Raw genomic sequence first — 15,580 nt, forward strand, 5'->3', positions numbered from 1 at the left:
AACTTTATTAGGATGTTTCTCTTAACTGATTCACGACGAGATCAAGTAGTGGCCCCTCTCCATATCCGATAAGTAGGGAGCTCTCACCTATAAAATAATCTTTATTGCCATTTGAAGCGTTTGCTCTTTAGGGTGGACATTTTTGATAAACTGATAGTGGCATTATTTGTTAATCATTATGTAAATAGTAACTAACACTTTGTTTTCGCTTTGAATAACTCAAATAAAACCACAAGTAAATGAGTGTTTTGTTTATTTTAAAAGTGTATACTTTCCTATGCCTCAAGTGAGTCACCTATTTAAATTAATATATTTGAATACAACTTTTTGTACTAAAAATGCCCACCCGAACCTCTCTTGGGCATTCCTACTCAATGTTTTGTTGAGGTAAACAAATTTCGGGCGAATTTCTATGCTCAAGTGCTTATCAAATACAACAATTAGGCAAGGCAGTTGCTCTGCCGCTTCGCTCTTCGCTAAATGGGTGCCCAGCTGTTTCGCGGAGAGCCTTATCAGCCCGATAACCGGGTGTTTTTTGATAATTCTAAGCCTCAATGGACTGCGTTGTTTTGCGTTTGCTGTTTGGGCCTGGGCGCTACGTTTCAGTTGATTTCTGATAGCGGGAGTGACCGAATCTGACAGCCTAGACCTGAAAACCTGCCAAAATGAGCTGCGGCACGAAGACATTGAAGGTGTCGTCCTTCATTTTGGACTTTCTGTGCTGTGTGAGTGGTTATCGCCAAATCCCCTACAGATAGTGCCCGTTTTTCATACATTTTTTCTCGCCCCCCCTCCAGGTATTGGCGGCACTGACCATCGCAGCATGTTCCTACGCCCTGATCACCTTTAGCCACAGCATGGCCATTCGAGTACCCTGCATTCTGGGGATAGTGCTGGGTGCCCTGCTCTTCGGCAGCACGATCTTCGGCTGCATTGCCGCATTGAGGGAGAGCATCCGCATGACTTGGATCGTAAGTACCAGTACTGGAGCCCCAGCTGACCCACAATGTATGCTAAACACACTCCTTTCCATCGCCCGAAAGTATGCTGCAATCATGCTGGCGCTGATATTCGGACAGATCACCGTGATCTTCGCCCAGCCCATAAACTATGAACTGCTGGCCAACGAGACGATATACGATGCCTGGCAGGGACAGCTCTATCATCAGGGAAGCATGTCCTACTATGAGATTAAGGTAAGTTGCGGAGGGCATTTAAAGATCATTCTGACAGTTCACCAACTATTTTAAGATAGTTAAAAAACATTATTCACGGTTAAAGCCTTAAAGCTAACAGAACATTTTTTTTTTTCAATTCCAAGGAAATATTATCAATTAGCATTTTGCCAAATTTTATCGGAATTACCTGCAAACGTTTTTATCTCTGTTTGCGTACATATTAACCAATTTTCGTTTAGTACCACTGCTGCGGGCAGACGGGGCCTACCAACTATCCGGATAGTGGCCTGCGAGTTCCCCAAAGCTGCTACTTCAACCAAAATGCGACGGTGACATCGGATCTCTATACCGCTGGCTGCGATCAGAAATTGGCAGCCGCCTTCACCAAGGGCACTCGCTGGGAGCGGATCAGCGATTGGTCCGTTGTGGGTGTCGAGGTAATTGAAATTAGTTTTTAAGGGACTAACAGTGATCTAATATCTTTAAAACTAAATATTCGTCAGGTGCTCACCGTTACTGTGGCCGGTCTCCTGGCTATAACCTTACAGAATGCAGAGCGTCGTCGCCTTTACCGATAAATTCTAGTTTTTAGTATATCCGTCAACAGTATTGTAAGCTGTCCGAATACATTTGATTATAAATCTGTAAATAGTCAAGCAAAAAATGAACAAAACAAATAAATCCTAAAAATCTTAACCAGTTAACCCATTTTACAATACTTGGCAATCGAGTTTTTGGTGGCGCCACCTACCATAAATATTTAGATAATTAAAAATGTACATACTTGTATATGCTTATAACTTCCAAGCTACAGGTTTAAATTGAAAAAATTAAAGTCTCGATTACTAAATATAACATACGGCACTACTGACCACTACCATGTCTCGTTAGAGTGGGCATGACCACATTTTAATAAGTAGAATCTGCATGCTAAAATCCAAATCTCTGGCTTTTATAGTCTTCAGGATATCGACTTTCATACAGACAGACAATCACACATTGACATAACGAGAATATATACTCGTTACATACTTTAAACCATACAACAGGCTTTTAGGACACTTGTTTTGAATGTTATGTTTAGTGATCTTTGGTTGATTTATTTTTTAATGATTCGCAGTGTAACTTTAATTGTCTTTAAACAAGTAACAAATAATAAAATACTTTTTATATTTTTGTAAAGGTAATTGGAACAAATATAAAAATCCGAATTTCTTGTTTAAATGTTATTTTAATAATAATAATTTTAAATTTTAATTGTACCAATATCTTGGATTATAACGAATTGTTTAAAGACAATTACAGTTGTTAAGGACAATTAAATTTACACTGCGAATAATTCAACATAAAATTCAAAACAAGAGTCCTAAAAGCCCGCTCCCCTAAAAAGCAATCGTCGGTAGGATATGGAGGCACCATCCGCTCGCAAAGCATCGAGAAAAGCTGATTAAGTTTGAAGTTTTCTCAACCACTGAAGAGCAGTCGGTGTTTTAAGTGGCACGACTGCGATATACCCTGTCCCATCTCTTTAGACTGATTTCTATTAGTTAGAATACATACATATATGTAAAACATTTTAATGCTACCAATAATAGGAAATGTATGCTGAGATATTAAAAATATTTTATAATATATAATATTCATATTTTTATACCCTTGCAGAGGGTATTATAATTTCAGTCAGAAGTTTGCAACGCAGTGAAGGAGACGTTTCCGACCCTATAAAGTATATATATTCTTGATCAGCATCACTAGTAGAGTCGATCTAGCCATGTCCGTCTGTCCGTCTGTCCGTCCGTCTGTCCGTCCGTTTATATGCAAACTAGTCTCTCAGTTTTTAAGCTATCTGCATGAAAATTTCCCAAAAGTTGTCTTTCTAGTGCAGGTAGTATATAAGTCGGAGCGAGCCGGATCGGACGACTATAGCATATAGCTCCCATAGGAACAATCGGAAAAATAAATGAAAAAAAATTATAACTTTGCTGTTTTTTAATTTTTTTTTAGTTCTTCAACATTTAGTAATGGTTTATTATTTCAGAATTATGATTTAAATTTCATCAAAATCGGACGACTATAGCATATAGCTCCCATAGGAACAATCGGAAAAATAAATGAAAAAAAAATTATAACTTCTCTGTTTTTTAATTTTTTTTTTAGTTCTTCGAGATATAGTAATGGTTAAATATTTCAGAATTACGGTTTAAATTTCATCAAAATCGGACGACTATAGCATATAGCTCCCATAGGAACAATCATAAAAGTAAATAAAAAAAAAATATAACTTTGGTGTTTTTAAATTTTTCTATAAGTTCTTCGACATATAGTAATGGATAAATATTTCAGAACTACGGTTAAAATTTCATCAAAATAGGAAGACTATATCATATATCTCCAATAGAAATAATAAAATTATATAAAATAACTACCAATAATGAGCTGCAAATCATCATTGCTTCAATGTTTTTAGACATATACGCAAGTAAATCATAATTTTAATGTTTTCAAAAATATTTAATTCTTGCAATAGCTGCAAGGGTATATAAACTTCGGCTTGCCGAAGTTTGCTTCCTTTCTTGTTTATCATAACCCAATAGTAAATACGCCCATATTCTTAGGGTACCAAGTTTGAAAAGTGGCAAAAGACAAAATATTCTTGATGCGCCGAAATGAAATAACCGTACTCATGCTCCCGTGTATGAGAACGCATGATCACACATGCATGCAAAGACCAATTCAAAGAGTGAGCGAGCATAAAAATGAGAATAAGAATGAGAGAGCAAAAAACCCGAACGCACACGAAGTGCAGGGGCCTGCTGCTAAAAGCCCGGGGAGCCTCCCGCTTTCAATTTTTTTGTGTCCAAATTCGTTGTATGAAATGACCAGTCTTTATGTTGTATGGTTAGTGATGAAATGCAAGGTTAGTGATTAAAGGAAGCGCCATTCCCAGTGTGATTCTCCGTGCAGTTAGTTCATTCAACTCTTTGCCTTCCAAGTTCTTCTAAATTCTATCACTGAAAATTGTTAACATTGTTTTGTGGTAAGCTGTTTATTGTGTTAGACCGGCCGCTTCTAGAGTTATAATTTAAGTGAAAGTTTTTATACCCTTGCAGAGGGTATTATAATTTCAGTCAGTGAAGGAGACATCTCCGACCCTATAAAGTATATATATTCTTGATCAGCATCCCTGGGAGAGTCGATCTAGGCATGGCCGTCTGTCCGTCCGTTTCTATGCAAACTAGTCTCTCAGTTTTAAAGTAATCTGCATGAAACTTCCCCAAAAGTTGTCTTTCTATGGCACGTAGTATATAAGTCGGATCGAGCCGGATCAGACGACTGTAGCATACAGCTCCTATAGAAGCAATCGGAAAAATAAATAAATAAAAATTATAACTTTGCTTTTTTTCATTTCTTCGACATACAGTAATGGTTAAATACAATATCAGAATTACGGTTTAAATTTAATTAAAATCGGACGACTATATCATATAGCTCCCATGGAAACAATACAAATTCATCATAGCCTCAATGTTTTTAAACATATACACGCAAGTAAATCATAATTTTAATGTTTTCAACAATAGGTTTTGCAACAGCTGAAAGGGTATATAAACTTTTAAAGCAGCATTAAAAACTTCATAAAAGAGCTTCCAGCTTGATATATGTACATACATACATTAAAATGTATTGATTTCGGTTTCTGTTTTGTTTTAACCGAAAGATTGTGCATTTGATCGTATTTGTATTTGTATTTTAAGTATTCTTCTTCAAGTCTTCAGCCAGTCTTTGAATGCGGGTTCTTGCATCCAGGCATTAAGCGGTTTTGGTTTAAACATTAAATTCATGGTATTGAATTTAATTCAATTGATTTCATACCTTAATTCGATGAAGTTTAATGCTATTATGACTTTTCGATGTTTTTTTGCGATCCAAATGCGATTCAAATGGGAAAAATACAAAATACCTGAAGTTTCCAGATTTTTTTTTATATCAAAAATTATCTAAATATCTAAATCCATCCATTGGATGGAGATGTGTATTGGAAAACTTAAATTACTCTGGGGATAAATCTAACTATTTAAATTCAATTTTCTTGTATCAATACTCACATATGTCTATCGCTGCCTTCGCCGACGAATTTCATTTGTATATGTTATTAATTGGTTTCACGAGAATATATTATATAACGTTAAAGTGAGCTTTCTAGCATCAATTCCCTTGAAAAAAAAAATATGAATTCGCCGCAAAATAATTTCTGCAACCAGCAGAACAGGTAAATGTTACAATGAAAAATTGGCCCAATCAATCTGTTCTCAATTTTTACTATGGTATTTCACATTTATATTTTCGAATAATTTTATTTTACTTCAGAAATAAGGTTGAAAAGAAAAATATAGACAGTTTGTCACCTATAACTGCAAAGCTAAGCAGGTAAAAATTGTTACATGGCTGTAGCTGAAATAGGCACTCTTATTTAATTTTGGTGTGTCAATCGATAATTCTCGGCAAAATCAATTTGAAAAACGAGTCCAGAAGACTTTAAGTTAAGTTAAGTTTGGTTTCCTCAAGGTATTTCGGCTGGACTCTTATTACATAACCGAGGGTCTTGAACGATGACATAGCTTAGCCTACATGTCAATTAATAAACCAGACATTCTATTTTACGCCATATGCGCTAAATATGCAAAAGGAATATTTTAAATTTGTTTAAACAACTCATAGGTTTCGGACTCAGTCATTAACATAAAGCGCCTAGCCACTAATTTGCTCTCAATTATTAATGGTGTCTTTCTTTTTGATGCCATTAAATAAGTTTTCTGACATTTTTCTGCTTGATTGGTGTTTGTTTTTATTTTTTTCAATCTGCTTATATATTTCTCATAGTACTTCAAGAACTTTAAGCTTTTTGGAAAAATCTTTTGGGAACGCTGTCTCCACTTTTTTAACCGCTAATGCCAAGGTCTGCTTACATTCGTAAGGTGCGATTTTCCGTTTTCTTCTTCATCATTTCCTCATTTCATTTATGCAGCCTTGTCCACGTCTGTCTCGCATGTACGCCAAAGCGTGCCCGGATTTCTTGGCGAAAAGAATAAAAAATTTTATTTTTTGAGGTTGGGGCTGACATAGTATTTGTCATATAAAAAAATGGACGGCTTTGGCTGACCGACTCTCCTTGTGATGCTGATCAAGAATATATATACTTTATAGGGTCGCAAATGTCTCCTTCATTGCGTTGCAAACTTCTGACTGAAATTATAATATCCTCTGCAATTCTGGTTGATGAACTAAATTAATGCGCAATATCCATATTTTAAAAGGCAGCCCAACAAAATTTTGCAACTTGATAAAACAAAAAAAAAAAACAACTTACCTAACCTTGCAAGAAAAAATTACTTTTAAAGTTTGTGTGGTAGACAGGGATGGTTGGAAAAGATATGGTGTTGATTTCATTTTTACATTTTATAACAAAATAATACTGTTTCTTTTGCGAAAAAACGAAAATTTTGGCCAACATGCAGTGGGGTGAGCGACCACAAAAACAATAATTAAATCAAACTATTTATTTTTAAGTAAAAAAAATCGACAATGTAATCATTAATTTGTTATTAAACCCTAAAAGAAAACTGTACCTACTGCTTACAAAAAAAATACAAATGACAAACTCTTTTTACTTTACACCATTTTGAGTTAAACGCGTTTAAGGTTTGTACTTGCAAGCACTCTGAAACGGCTTTTAAATTTTGGGTGTATCTTCAAAAATATGAAATTTTCAGGGTGTATTCTTAAATAAAACAAAAACCAAAAAAACAAAATATTTAATTTATTTATAACCCCTTAAGGCAGCCTTTGCAAGTACAGAATTAAATATTACAATCCATCATTGCTGCGTTCATTTTTGATAGCATACTTTTATTTGCCCTGTCTTTGTTATTTTTTATTTACAAATTAACACAAGCGACAACTCAAGTTTTCTACAATCAATTTGCGTGATTGTAGAAGTGTAAAACTTTTAAGTCCTGCTTATTCAACACACTGCAATCGATATAAACTCGATAAACGCGATAACTTCATTTTCCACCACACTATCGAGCCAGTGGAACGGTCGCAAAACAGCTGACAGTATGAAACTGCGCGCCAGTGCTGGCCACTTTTGACGACAAAGTCGCCAGCTTGTGCTAGAATCGAAAAGAAATGGGGATGTTTAGTGCTCTAGCACAATACAAAGTTAACTAGCTTTGGCTTGATAATAGCTAAATTCTGAACACTGCTGTGCTGTGCTGGTTCCGCGCAAACTGGTTCCGTGAATTGTTGTCAAAAGTGCAGAAATGCTGGTGAAAGCAGTAGAATGAAATGATTAGGCCCTATTTGCACAATTGCTGACTAAACGAGTGACCGCCGAACAAGTGCCATGTATTCATAAGACTCATAAGCATCTTCCGCACACCTGCGAATCGGAATTTAAAGCGACCCCGGGGCAGAAGCGTCGCATTTCTTCGGCGAACGTTCCACGGAGTCGTTGGCTTGGACTGGACTGGATTGGTGCGGTGCGGTGACTAAAACGGTCGGACAACAACAGTAGCTTGATTAGTTGGCAGTAAACAGAGCTGGCGCTCGCATCGGTCATTCACACCGCTTCGTTTTGGCCACAAAAGATCCGCGATGGGTCTGCGGTTCCAGCAGCTGAAGAAGCTATGGCTGCTCTACCTCTTCCTGCTCTTCTTCGCGTTCTTCATGTTCGCCATCAGCATTAACCTCTATGTGTCCAGCATCCAGAGCGCCGATTCGGAGATGCGGTGAGTAATAGCCCTTACCCACTGCCCACGAGGACGTGCCGGATTGCACAACTTCCCTTTGGGGCTCGAATTGCAAAATGCAAGAGTTCCACTCGAGTGCCTCGCCTCCGCGATTCGATTGCGGAGGCACTTTACATTTGATTTGGGTCTCTTGTTTGTTTTGCCATCGCTTCGCGTGATTCGAGGCCCATTCATTGTAAACGCCAAGTCTTAATACCATTGTCACATCTCCGACCATTTGGCTCTTGTGCACCACTATGCTGATTTCCCGCACAGTCATCCGAAACCGCCGCCCAAGCGCCGCTCCCTCTGGCCGCACAAAAACATAGTGGCCCACTACATCGGCAAGGGAGACATCTTCGGCAACATGACTGCAGGTGAGTGAGGTGGTTCCACTTGATCACCACATTAGGTTGGCTTATTTGTGTAATAAAATGGTTTCATTCCCTTTATTATCAATAAAATAGTGGGTGTTCTTTTTTATAATTAGTTTCAATCTATTACAACAAGAACTCTGGCGAATGTTTAATATAAAAAAAAAATCTTTTTCTTGCCTGGCCAAGACAAACTCTACTGCATTTTAATTGTATATATATAGTTTAATTTTGTCTAATTCCATTAGCTTATTTCAGTAGGTACTTTTTGCTTTCTTTCTAATAAATAAATAACCAAATGTTTTGAACGTCGTTTACTCATAGCAATTTAGTCAAACTAAAATCGAATTGGGCACTCAAATAAAAGAATTAATTACCTATAAAACCCGAAGCAAAGAAATTTTATTTGAAAATACATCACACTTACCTCTCCTTGAGACTAATAAAATGGGGAAACCTGAGTTGCACATTTCCAAGTCATCTTTGATGGAAAATAACTTAAAGAGAGTTTCCCACCAATGACACAACGTCCGTCCAAATGCATTAAAATCCACTCGCTTGCAGACGATTACAACATCAACCTGTTCCAGCCCATCAATGGAGAAGGTGCCGATGGGCGACCTGTTGTGGTGCCGCCACGCGATCGCTTTCGCATGCAGCGCTTCTTCAGGCTAAACAGCTTCAACTTGCTGGCCAGCGATCGCATCCCTTTGAACCGCACCCTCAAGGACTACCGCACTCCGGAGTAAGTATCAGTATCAGCTCAAATTGAATTGCTTTCTATCCGTGACTCATGGATGTCCTCTAACCTGCAGATGCCGCGACAAGAAGTACGCCAGCGGTCTGCCCAGCACATCGGTGATCATAGTCTTTCACAATGAGGCCTGGTCCGTACTCCTGCGCACCATCACCAGCGTCATCAACCGTTCGCCGCGACACGTGCTTAAGGAAATAATCCTGGTCGACGATGCCAGCGATCGCTGTGAGTTATGCATTAACTATTTTAGACATTAAGTCCTCATCATTGCCTCATATAGCATAGAGCCTTTCAGTTAAAGATCAAACGATATTAAACGTTTTTTGTTTTTAATGCATACCAAATTTTATAACGGATATGACGAAACAAAATAATGTGGAGTCGTTTAAATAGAACCTTACCCCATTCTTTATTTGAACAGTAAAGAATTTTCATTTTGTTTACTTTATCCATTAAAACTTGTTTCTCCGATAAGAAACAAGAAAGGAAGCCAACTTCGGCAAGCCTATGTTCATATACCCTTGTAGCTTTTGCAAAAAAAAAAATATTCTTGAAAACATTAAAATCATGATTAACTTGCGTATATGTTGAGAAACATTGAAGCTATGATGATTTGCAGCTCAATTATTCGATAGTTCCGATTTTAATCAAATTAAAAGCGTAATTCAAAAAAATGCAAAATAAAAAAGTTAGATTAAAAAAAATTTTTTTAAATATTTTTATTGTTCCCATAGAATCTTTAAGTTATAGTCGTCCGATTTTGATGAAATTAAAACCGTATTTCTGAAATATTTAACTATTACTTTGTGTCGAAGAACTAAAAAAAAATTAAAAAACAGCAAAGTTATAATTTGTTTACATTCATTTTTCCGATTGTTCCTATGGGAGCTATATGCTATAGTCGTCCGATCCGGCTCGTTCCGACAATAAAAAGAAAACTTTTGGGAAAGTATTATGCAGATAGCTTTAAAACTGAGAGACTAGTTTGCGTAGAAACGGACGGACAGACTGACAGACGGACGGACAGACGGACATTGCTAGATCGACTCTCCTAGTGATGCTGATCAAGAATATATATACTTCATAGGGTCGGAAACGTCTCCTTCACCGCGTTGCAAACTTCTGACTGAAATTATAATACCCTCTGCAAGGGTATAAAAACATTTCGTATCTCTTAGACCTCACCATTTAAGATAATTAGATGATTTTTTTTTAACTGTAGTTTTCGTTTCGAAAATGATTCATAATATGAATCATGAACTTTATGTCTCGACACTGGAATCATTGTGAAAACACTGACAAAATTCCTACTTTAATCAAGTCATTCCCTAGACTACTTAGGTTCACCTAACTGTCAATTTGTTTTTACTTAAAAAATATGTTTATAGTAAAATATATACCGCTCGTAAGAGCGCGTTAATTGAATGAAACATACCCACATTAAGAAACAAGGATTAAATTTAAAAAAGATTTGACGATTATTATTGCTATAGGAAATTACAGAAAATGTAAAGAAATATATTTGCAAAATCGGCATTAAATATTACTTGAAATAGAGTATGTAATTTTTCGATATGAAGTAGTAACGAATTTTATAAATATGATCAGAAATTTAACATATCTTTATGAATGTTAAAAATATATGTAAATATAATCGACGTAATGCTATAAAATGTGTATTAGCTGAATGGTATATGAATAGCCTGTTTATAAAAAAAGGTTGTTTTTAATATGTAAACTTAGTTTTTGCACACATTATTTATAAAATCCACCTTTTTTTTTACTTCCCAAGCTTATTTAAAACGCCAGCTGGAGAGCTATGTGAAGGTTCTTTCGGTGCCCACGAGAATCTTCCGCATGCAAAAGCGCAGTGGCCTGGTACCCGCCCGCCTTTTGGGAGCTGAGCATGCGCGCGGCGACGTGTTGACCTTCCTGGACGCCCACTGCGAATGCTCGCGCGGATGGCTGGAACCACTTCTCTCGCGGATCAAGGAGTCCCGTAAGGTGGTCATATGCCCCGTAATCGACATCATATCCGACGACAACTTCAGCTACACGAAGACCTTCGAGAACCACTGGGGCGCATTCAACTGGCAGCTGAGCTTCCGTTGGTTCTCCTCGGACCGCAAGCGTCAGACCCCAAGCAACAGCTCCAAGGACAGCACGGCTCCGATAGCCACGCCCGGAATGGCCGGCGGACTGTTCGCCATCGATCGCAAGTACTTCTACGAAATGGGATCCTACGACAGCAACATGCGCGTGTGGGGCGGCGAGAACGTGGAGATGTCGTTCCGCATCTGGCAGTGCGGCGGTCGCGTGGAGATCAGCCCCTGCTCCCACGTGGGCCATGTATTCCGCAGCAGCACGCCGTACACGTTTCCCGGCGGCATGAGCGAGGTGCTCACGGACAACTTGGCGCGGGCGGCCACCGTGTGGATGGACGACTGGCAGTACTTTGTGATGCTCTACACCTCCGGCCTGTCGCTGGGGGCCAAGGACAAGGTGAATGTGACGGAGCGCGTGGCGCTGCGTGAGCGGCTGCAGTGCAAGCCGTTCTCCTGGTATCTGGAGAACATTTGGCCGGAGCACTTCTTCCCGGCCCCCGACCGCTTCTTCGGCAAGATCATCTGGCTGGACGGCGAGACGGAGTGCGGCCAGGCCTACAGCAAGCACATGAAGAGCCTTCCGGGGCGCGCTCTGTCGCGGGAGTGGAAGCGGGCGTTCGAGGAGATCGACAGCAAGGCGGAGGAGCTGCTGGCGCTGATCGATCTGGAGCGGGACAAGTGCCTGCGTCCCCTCAAAGAAGACGTGCCGCGCTCCTCGCTGTCGCCAGTCACCGTCGGCGACTGCACGTCCCACGCCCAAACGATGGACATGTTCGTGATAACCCCCAAGGGCCAGATCATGACCAACGACAACGTCTGCCTGACCTACCGCCAGCCCAAGCTGGGCGCGATCAAGATGCTGAAGAACCGCAACGCCACCACTTCGAACGTGATGCTGGCGCAGTGCGCCTCCGACTCCAGTCAGCTGTGGACCTACGACATGGATGTAAGTGCTTTCACAATGTCATCTTATCTTGTCTGTAATTAATATTCCTTCGGCAGACCCAACAAATCTCACATAGCGACACAAAGCTGTGCCTCACCCTCAAGGCGGCGACGAACTCGCGCCTTCAGAAGGTCGAGAAGGTAGTGCTCAGCATGGAGTGCGACTTCAAGGACATCACCCAGAAGTGGGGCCTCATACCGCTGCCATGGCGCATGTAGAGTGAGGAGTGCCAGGACATTATTTCCATTAACCCTGCCAGCAACTCTTTAACGCATTGTGATATTTATTGAAATTGAATTGTTTGACGAAATTCACTCGTTGATTTCTTAACGTGAACAAGTAACCAACCCACAAGCACACAAAGTAGCAGTCCGCTTTCACTGGCACATTCACCATTAGGACAGCAATGATCTAAAATCAGCAATGATCTAAAATCAGCAATGATCTTAAATCAGCAATGATCTAAAATCAGCAATAATCTTAAATCAGCAATGATCTAAAATCAGCAATGATCTAAAATCAGCAATGATCTAAAATCAGTTAAGGAAGCAGTGGAAGAATCTGTGCCAGTGGGAGCAGACTTCACCAATCAACCGAACACCGATACAGACCCACAAGAATTGTTTTCTAAACACAAATGGAGTGCGTCGGAGAGTTTTTCTCCCGCCTCGATGGATCTAGCTGGCATGTTCTATGCCGTGTCTACGTCATATTATTAAGCAAGTCTTAGGCAATTTTTAGCTGTACTGAAATACTTCCTACCTTCGAACTTACTTTTTGTACACCACTTGAATAAAGCAACCGAATGTAGAGAGAGTATGTTTCTCTTTCTGTGACTTCTGCTCCTGGTTATCGCTGGCCCCTGAGAAAGGTCGCGTTGCAGTTGCTTTAAATTCGGCGCATCTGGCACAGACTGCAGCACTCTCGCGATGAACGGCTGCTACAGCGCAATCAAGTACACGGGCCTGCTCTCCAATCTGCTGTACATGGTGAGCGTGGGTCAATGTTCTTGTTGTCTGCAATCGGTTAATGGTCCTTGGACTTTCAGCTTCTGGGCATAGGCGTGATGGCTGGAGCAGGATTGGGGCTGCAGGTGGCGGAGCCCAACACGCCAGAGCACACGTACTTTGTGAAGAGTCTGGTCCTGGGTGGCACCATCTGCATGATCGTGATGTTCGGCTGCTATGGCATGGTCTGCAACCTGCTCTGTGTCAATCTGATTGTAAGCGAGTGGCAGCATTGAGAGCATTGAAACCCAATGAACTTTCGTTGTACCACCCCCCCCTCAGTTCACCCTGTTCATTCTGATTGCTCTGGCTGCGGAGTATCTGCAGCTGCACCACTACCATAGTCCGTCCCCCAGGAGCTCGGCTGGCGCCTGGCAGCAGCTGGAACTGGCCTGGAGTGGTCTGGACAGGGAGCCCGACCTGATGCACCAGTACGAGGCCGCGCGGCACTGCTGCGGCTTCAACGGCGCCGACGATTACAGGCGCCTGCATCTGCTGGTGCCGGCGAGCTGTTATCAGGCCACTGCCAACGACACCGCCCAGCAGGTCTATCCGATCGGCTGCCTGGAGACGCTGAGCCACAGCCAGCGGTACATTCAACAGCGCGATAAGCTGGCCATGTGGGCCATCGTTGGCCTCGAGGTGGGCAAATGACCTGGCGCTGGACTGCAGTTCCTCCCATAATTCTCGACTCTCGTCCACAGATCTTCATACTGCTGCAGACGGTGGCGCTGAGTGTGCTGCTCTTCAGGCTGCGCCAGCGGCAGCGCCTCGCACGCAGACAGGTGCCGCCAGGTGTGCGGCGCGAACCGCGCTCCAACCATGTGACCGCCTCACGGGCCCAGCTCCTCAACGAGGCCTGACGTGATGATGCTTGATCTTATCGAATGGATTTGTTGGTTGTTGTGGTTGTCAGAGTTCCAAATGCCTATGTATTAATGTCATGGTGGATCAATGTAACCTGCAATTGAACAATGAATGTGTTACGCCCCAAATGGCACAACAGATTTATCAGAAATTCCATCATCATAACAACGATCAGAGGGAAAAGTGGGGTGCTGATAGTTTGGATATTTTAATACCTGTTACTTCGTAAAGCAGAAGGATATATTGTATTCTTTGAAAAGTATGTAACAGGTAAAAGGTAAAAAGGTGTTTAATATTTTAGTTGAGCACAATTATGCATTTACTTAACGACGTTTACCAATTTCCAATTTTAATAATATAAAATGTATCTGCATCATTGCCGCGTCCGAAATCTATATTAGTTTTTAAAAAAATCACTTCTGAACATTTTTTAATAAAACTTGCTTAGATGAATGTTAGCACCGTCTAAGTATACTGTAAAGAATGGATGTGCAAAAACTACATACAGAATCGCAGACCTTTGCGTTTTTTATTATTTTTTGTAAACAGCTCTTCCAGTTTTTTCGCGTCTGAAATTCATGTATTTTTATACCCTTGCAGAGGGTATTATAATTTCAGTCAGAAGCTTGCAACCCAGTGAAGGAGACATTTCCGACCCTATAAAGTATATATTCTTGATCAGTATCACTAGGCGAATCGATCTAGCAATGTCCGTCTGTCCGTCCGTTTCTACGCAAACTAGTCTCTCAGTTTTAAAGCTATCTTAATGAAACTTTCCCAAAAGTTGTCTTTCTATTGCTGGTAGTATATAAGTCGGAACGAGCCGGATCGGACGACTATAGCATATAGCTCCCATAGGGACAATCGAAAAAATAAATAAAAAAAATTATAACTTTGCTGTTTTTTAATTTTATTTTTAGTTCTTCGAAATATAGTATTGGTTAAAAAATTCAGAGTTACGGTTTAAATTACAACAAAATCGGACGTCTATAGCATATAGCTCCCATACAAATAAAAAAAATATATAAAATAACTATCTAATATTTGAGCTGCAAATCATCATTGCTTCAATGCTTTTCAACATATACGCAAATAAATCATAATTTTAATGTTTTCAAAAACGTTTAATTTTTACAATAGCTGCAAGGGTATATGAACTTCGGCTTGCAAAGTTTGCTTTCTTTCTTGTTTTTTTTTAAATTCCAAGAAGTTACTGGATAAATTTTGCTAAGTTTTTTTAGCGTTAATAGAGATGCTTAAAGCTATCCTAAGCAAAAATTAAAAAATAAAAAAACCTACTTTTACACACTTGTTTTGAATGTTAAAGCTGTCAGGATGTCGCCTCGAAAGCCCTGGAAAGCCCATATGTAATTTAATAAGACTGTGGTAAAATTTTTTTCTTAATGATATATTGTACTTTATCAATAGGGTTCACACCCTAACGTTACTTGGCTTATCTGCCTTTCTGTCTTAATCATACTACGGCTTAAGAGAATAAATATAAATGTGACTCTGCAAATTTTGGGCAAGCCGGCTGCTAATAAGTTTACTTGAA

At 39.9% G+C, this 15,580-nt stretch overlaps 3 protein-coding genes across 3 annotated transcripts; all 3 read left to right on the forward strand.

Moving 5' to 3' along the window:
- Positions 1–569: 569 nt before the first annotated feature.
- On the forward strand, positions 570–1,859 carry LOC128255937 (protein late bloomer). Its single transcript, XM_052985860.1, has 5 exons — positions 570–725; positions 798–971; positions 1,044–1,196; positions 1,418–1,615; positions 1,682–1,859. The coding sequence occupies exons 1-5, from the start codon at positions 666–668 to the stop codon at positions 1,754–1,756; spliced, it is 660 nt and encodes a 219-aa protein (XP_052841820.1). The 5' UTR covers positions 570–665; the 3' UTR covers positions 1,757–1,859.
- A 5,435-nt stretch (positions 1,860–7,294) lies between these two features.
- LOC128255912 (polypeptide N-acetylgalactosaminyltransferase 3) lies at positions 7,295–12,967 on the forward strand. Its single transcript, XM_052985828.1, has 6 exons — positions 7,295–7,969; positions 8,246–8,346; positions 8,908–9,088; positions 9,159–9,325; positions 10,893–12,151; positions 12,208–12,967. The coding sequence occupies exons 1-6, from the start codon at positions 7,836–7,838 to the stop codon at positions 12,367–12,369; spliced, it is 2,004 nt and encodes a 667-aa protein (XP_052841788.1). The 5' UTR covers positions 7,295–7,835; the 3' UTR covers positions 12,370–12,967.
- Positions 12,968–12,979: 12 nt separating this feature from the next.
- Positions 12,980–14,165, forward strand: LOC128255926 (protein late bloomer). Its single transcript, XM_052985847.1, has 4 exons — positions 12,980–13,140; positions 13,200–13,373; positions 13,441–13,800; positions 13,863–14,165. Exons 1-4 carry the CDS (start codon positions 13,081–13,083, stop codon positions 14,019–14,021), a joined length of 753 nt encoding a protein of 250 aa, XP_052841807.1. The 5' UTR covers positions 12,980–13,080; the 3' UTR covers positions 14,022–14,165.
- The last annotated feature ends 1,415 nt before the right edge of the window (positions 14,166–15,580 follow it).

The sequence above is a fragment of the Drosophila gunungcola genome (genome assembly GCF_025200985.1).
Source record: "Drosophila gunungcola strain Sukarami chromosome 2R unlocalized genomic scaffold, Dgunungcola_SK_2 000012F, whole genome shotgun sequence".
NCBI classification, from domain to species: domain Eukaryota; kingdom Metazoa; phylum Arthropoda; class Insecta; order Diptera; family Drosophilidae; genus Drosophila; species Drosophila gunungcola.

Excerpts from the sequence above, each read along its gene's own strand:
- LOC128255937 (XM_052985860.1), top strand. The coding sequence starts at position 666 with ATGAGCTGCGGCACGAAGACATTGAAGGTGTCGTCCTTCATTTTGGAC. Across the intron at positions 972-1,043 it reads GCATCCGCATGACTTGGATC|TATGCTGCAATCATGCTGGC; the intron begins GTAAGTACCAGT and ends ATCGCCCGAAAG. Across the intron at positions 1,197-1,417 it reads TGTCCTACTATGAGATTAAG|TACCACTGCTGCGGGCAGAC; the intron begins GTAAGTTGCGGA and ends ATTTTCGTTTAG.
- LOC128255912 (XM_052985828.1), top strand. The coding sequence starts at position 7,836 with ATGGGTCTGCGGTTCCAGCAGCTGAAGAAGCTATGGCTGCTCTACCTC. Across the intron at positions 7,970-8,245 it reads AGCGCCGATTCGGAGATGCG|TCATCCGAAACCGCCGCCCA; the intron begins GTGAGTAATAGC and ends TTTCCCGCACAG. Across the intron at positions 9,089-9,158 it reads AAGGACTACCGCACTCCGGA|ATGCCGCGACAAGAAGTACG; the intron begins GTAAGTATCAGT and ends TCTAACCTGCAG.
- LOC128255926 (XM_052985847.1), top strand. The coding sequence starts at position 13,081 with ATGAACGGCTGCTACAGCGCAATCAAGTACACGGGCCTGCTCTCCAAT. Across the intron at positions 13,374-13,440 it reads TGCTCTGTGTCAATCTGATT|TTCACCCTGTTCATTCTGAT; the intron begins GTAAGCGAGTGG and ends CCCCCCCCTCAG. Across the intron at positions 13,801-13,862 it reads GGGCCATCGTTGGCCTCGAG|ATCTTCATACTGCTGCAGAC; the intron begins GTGGGCAAATGA and ends TCTCGTCCACAG.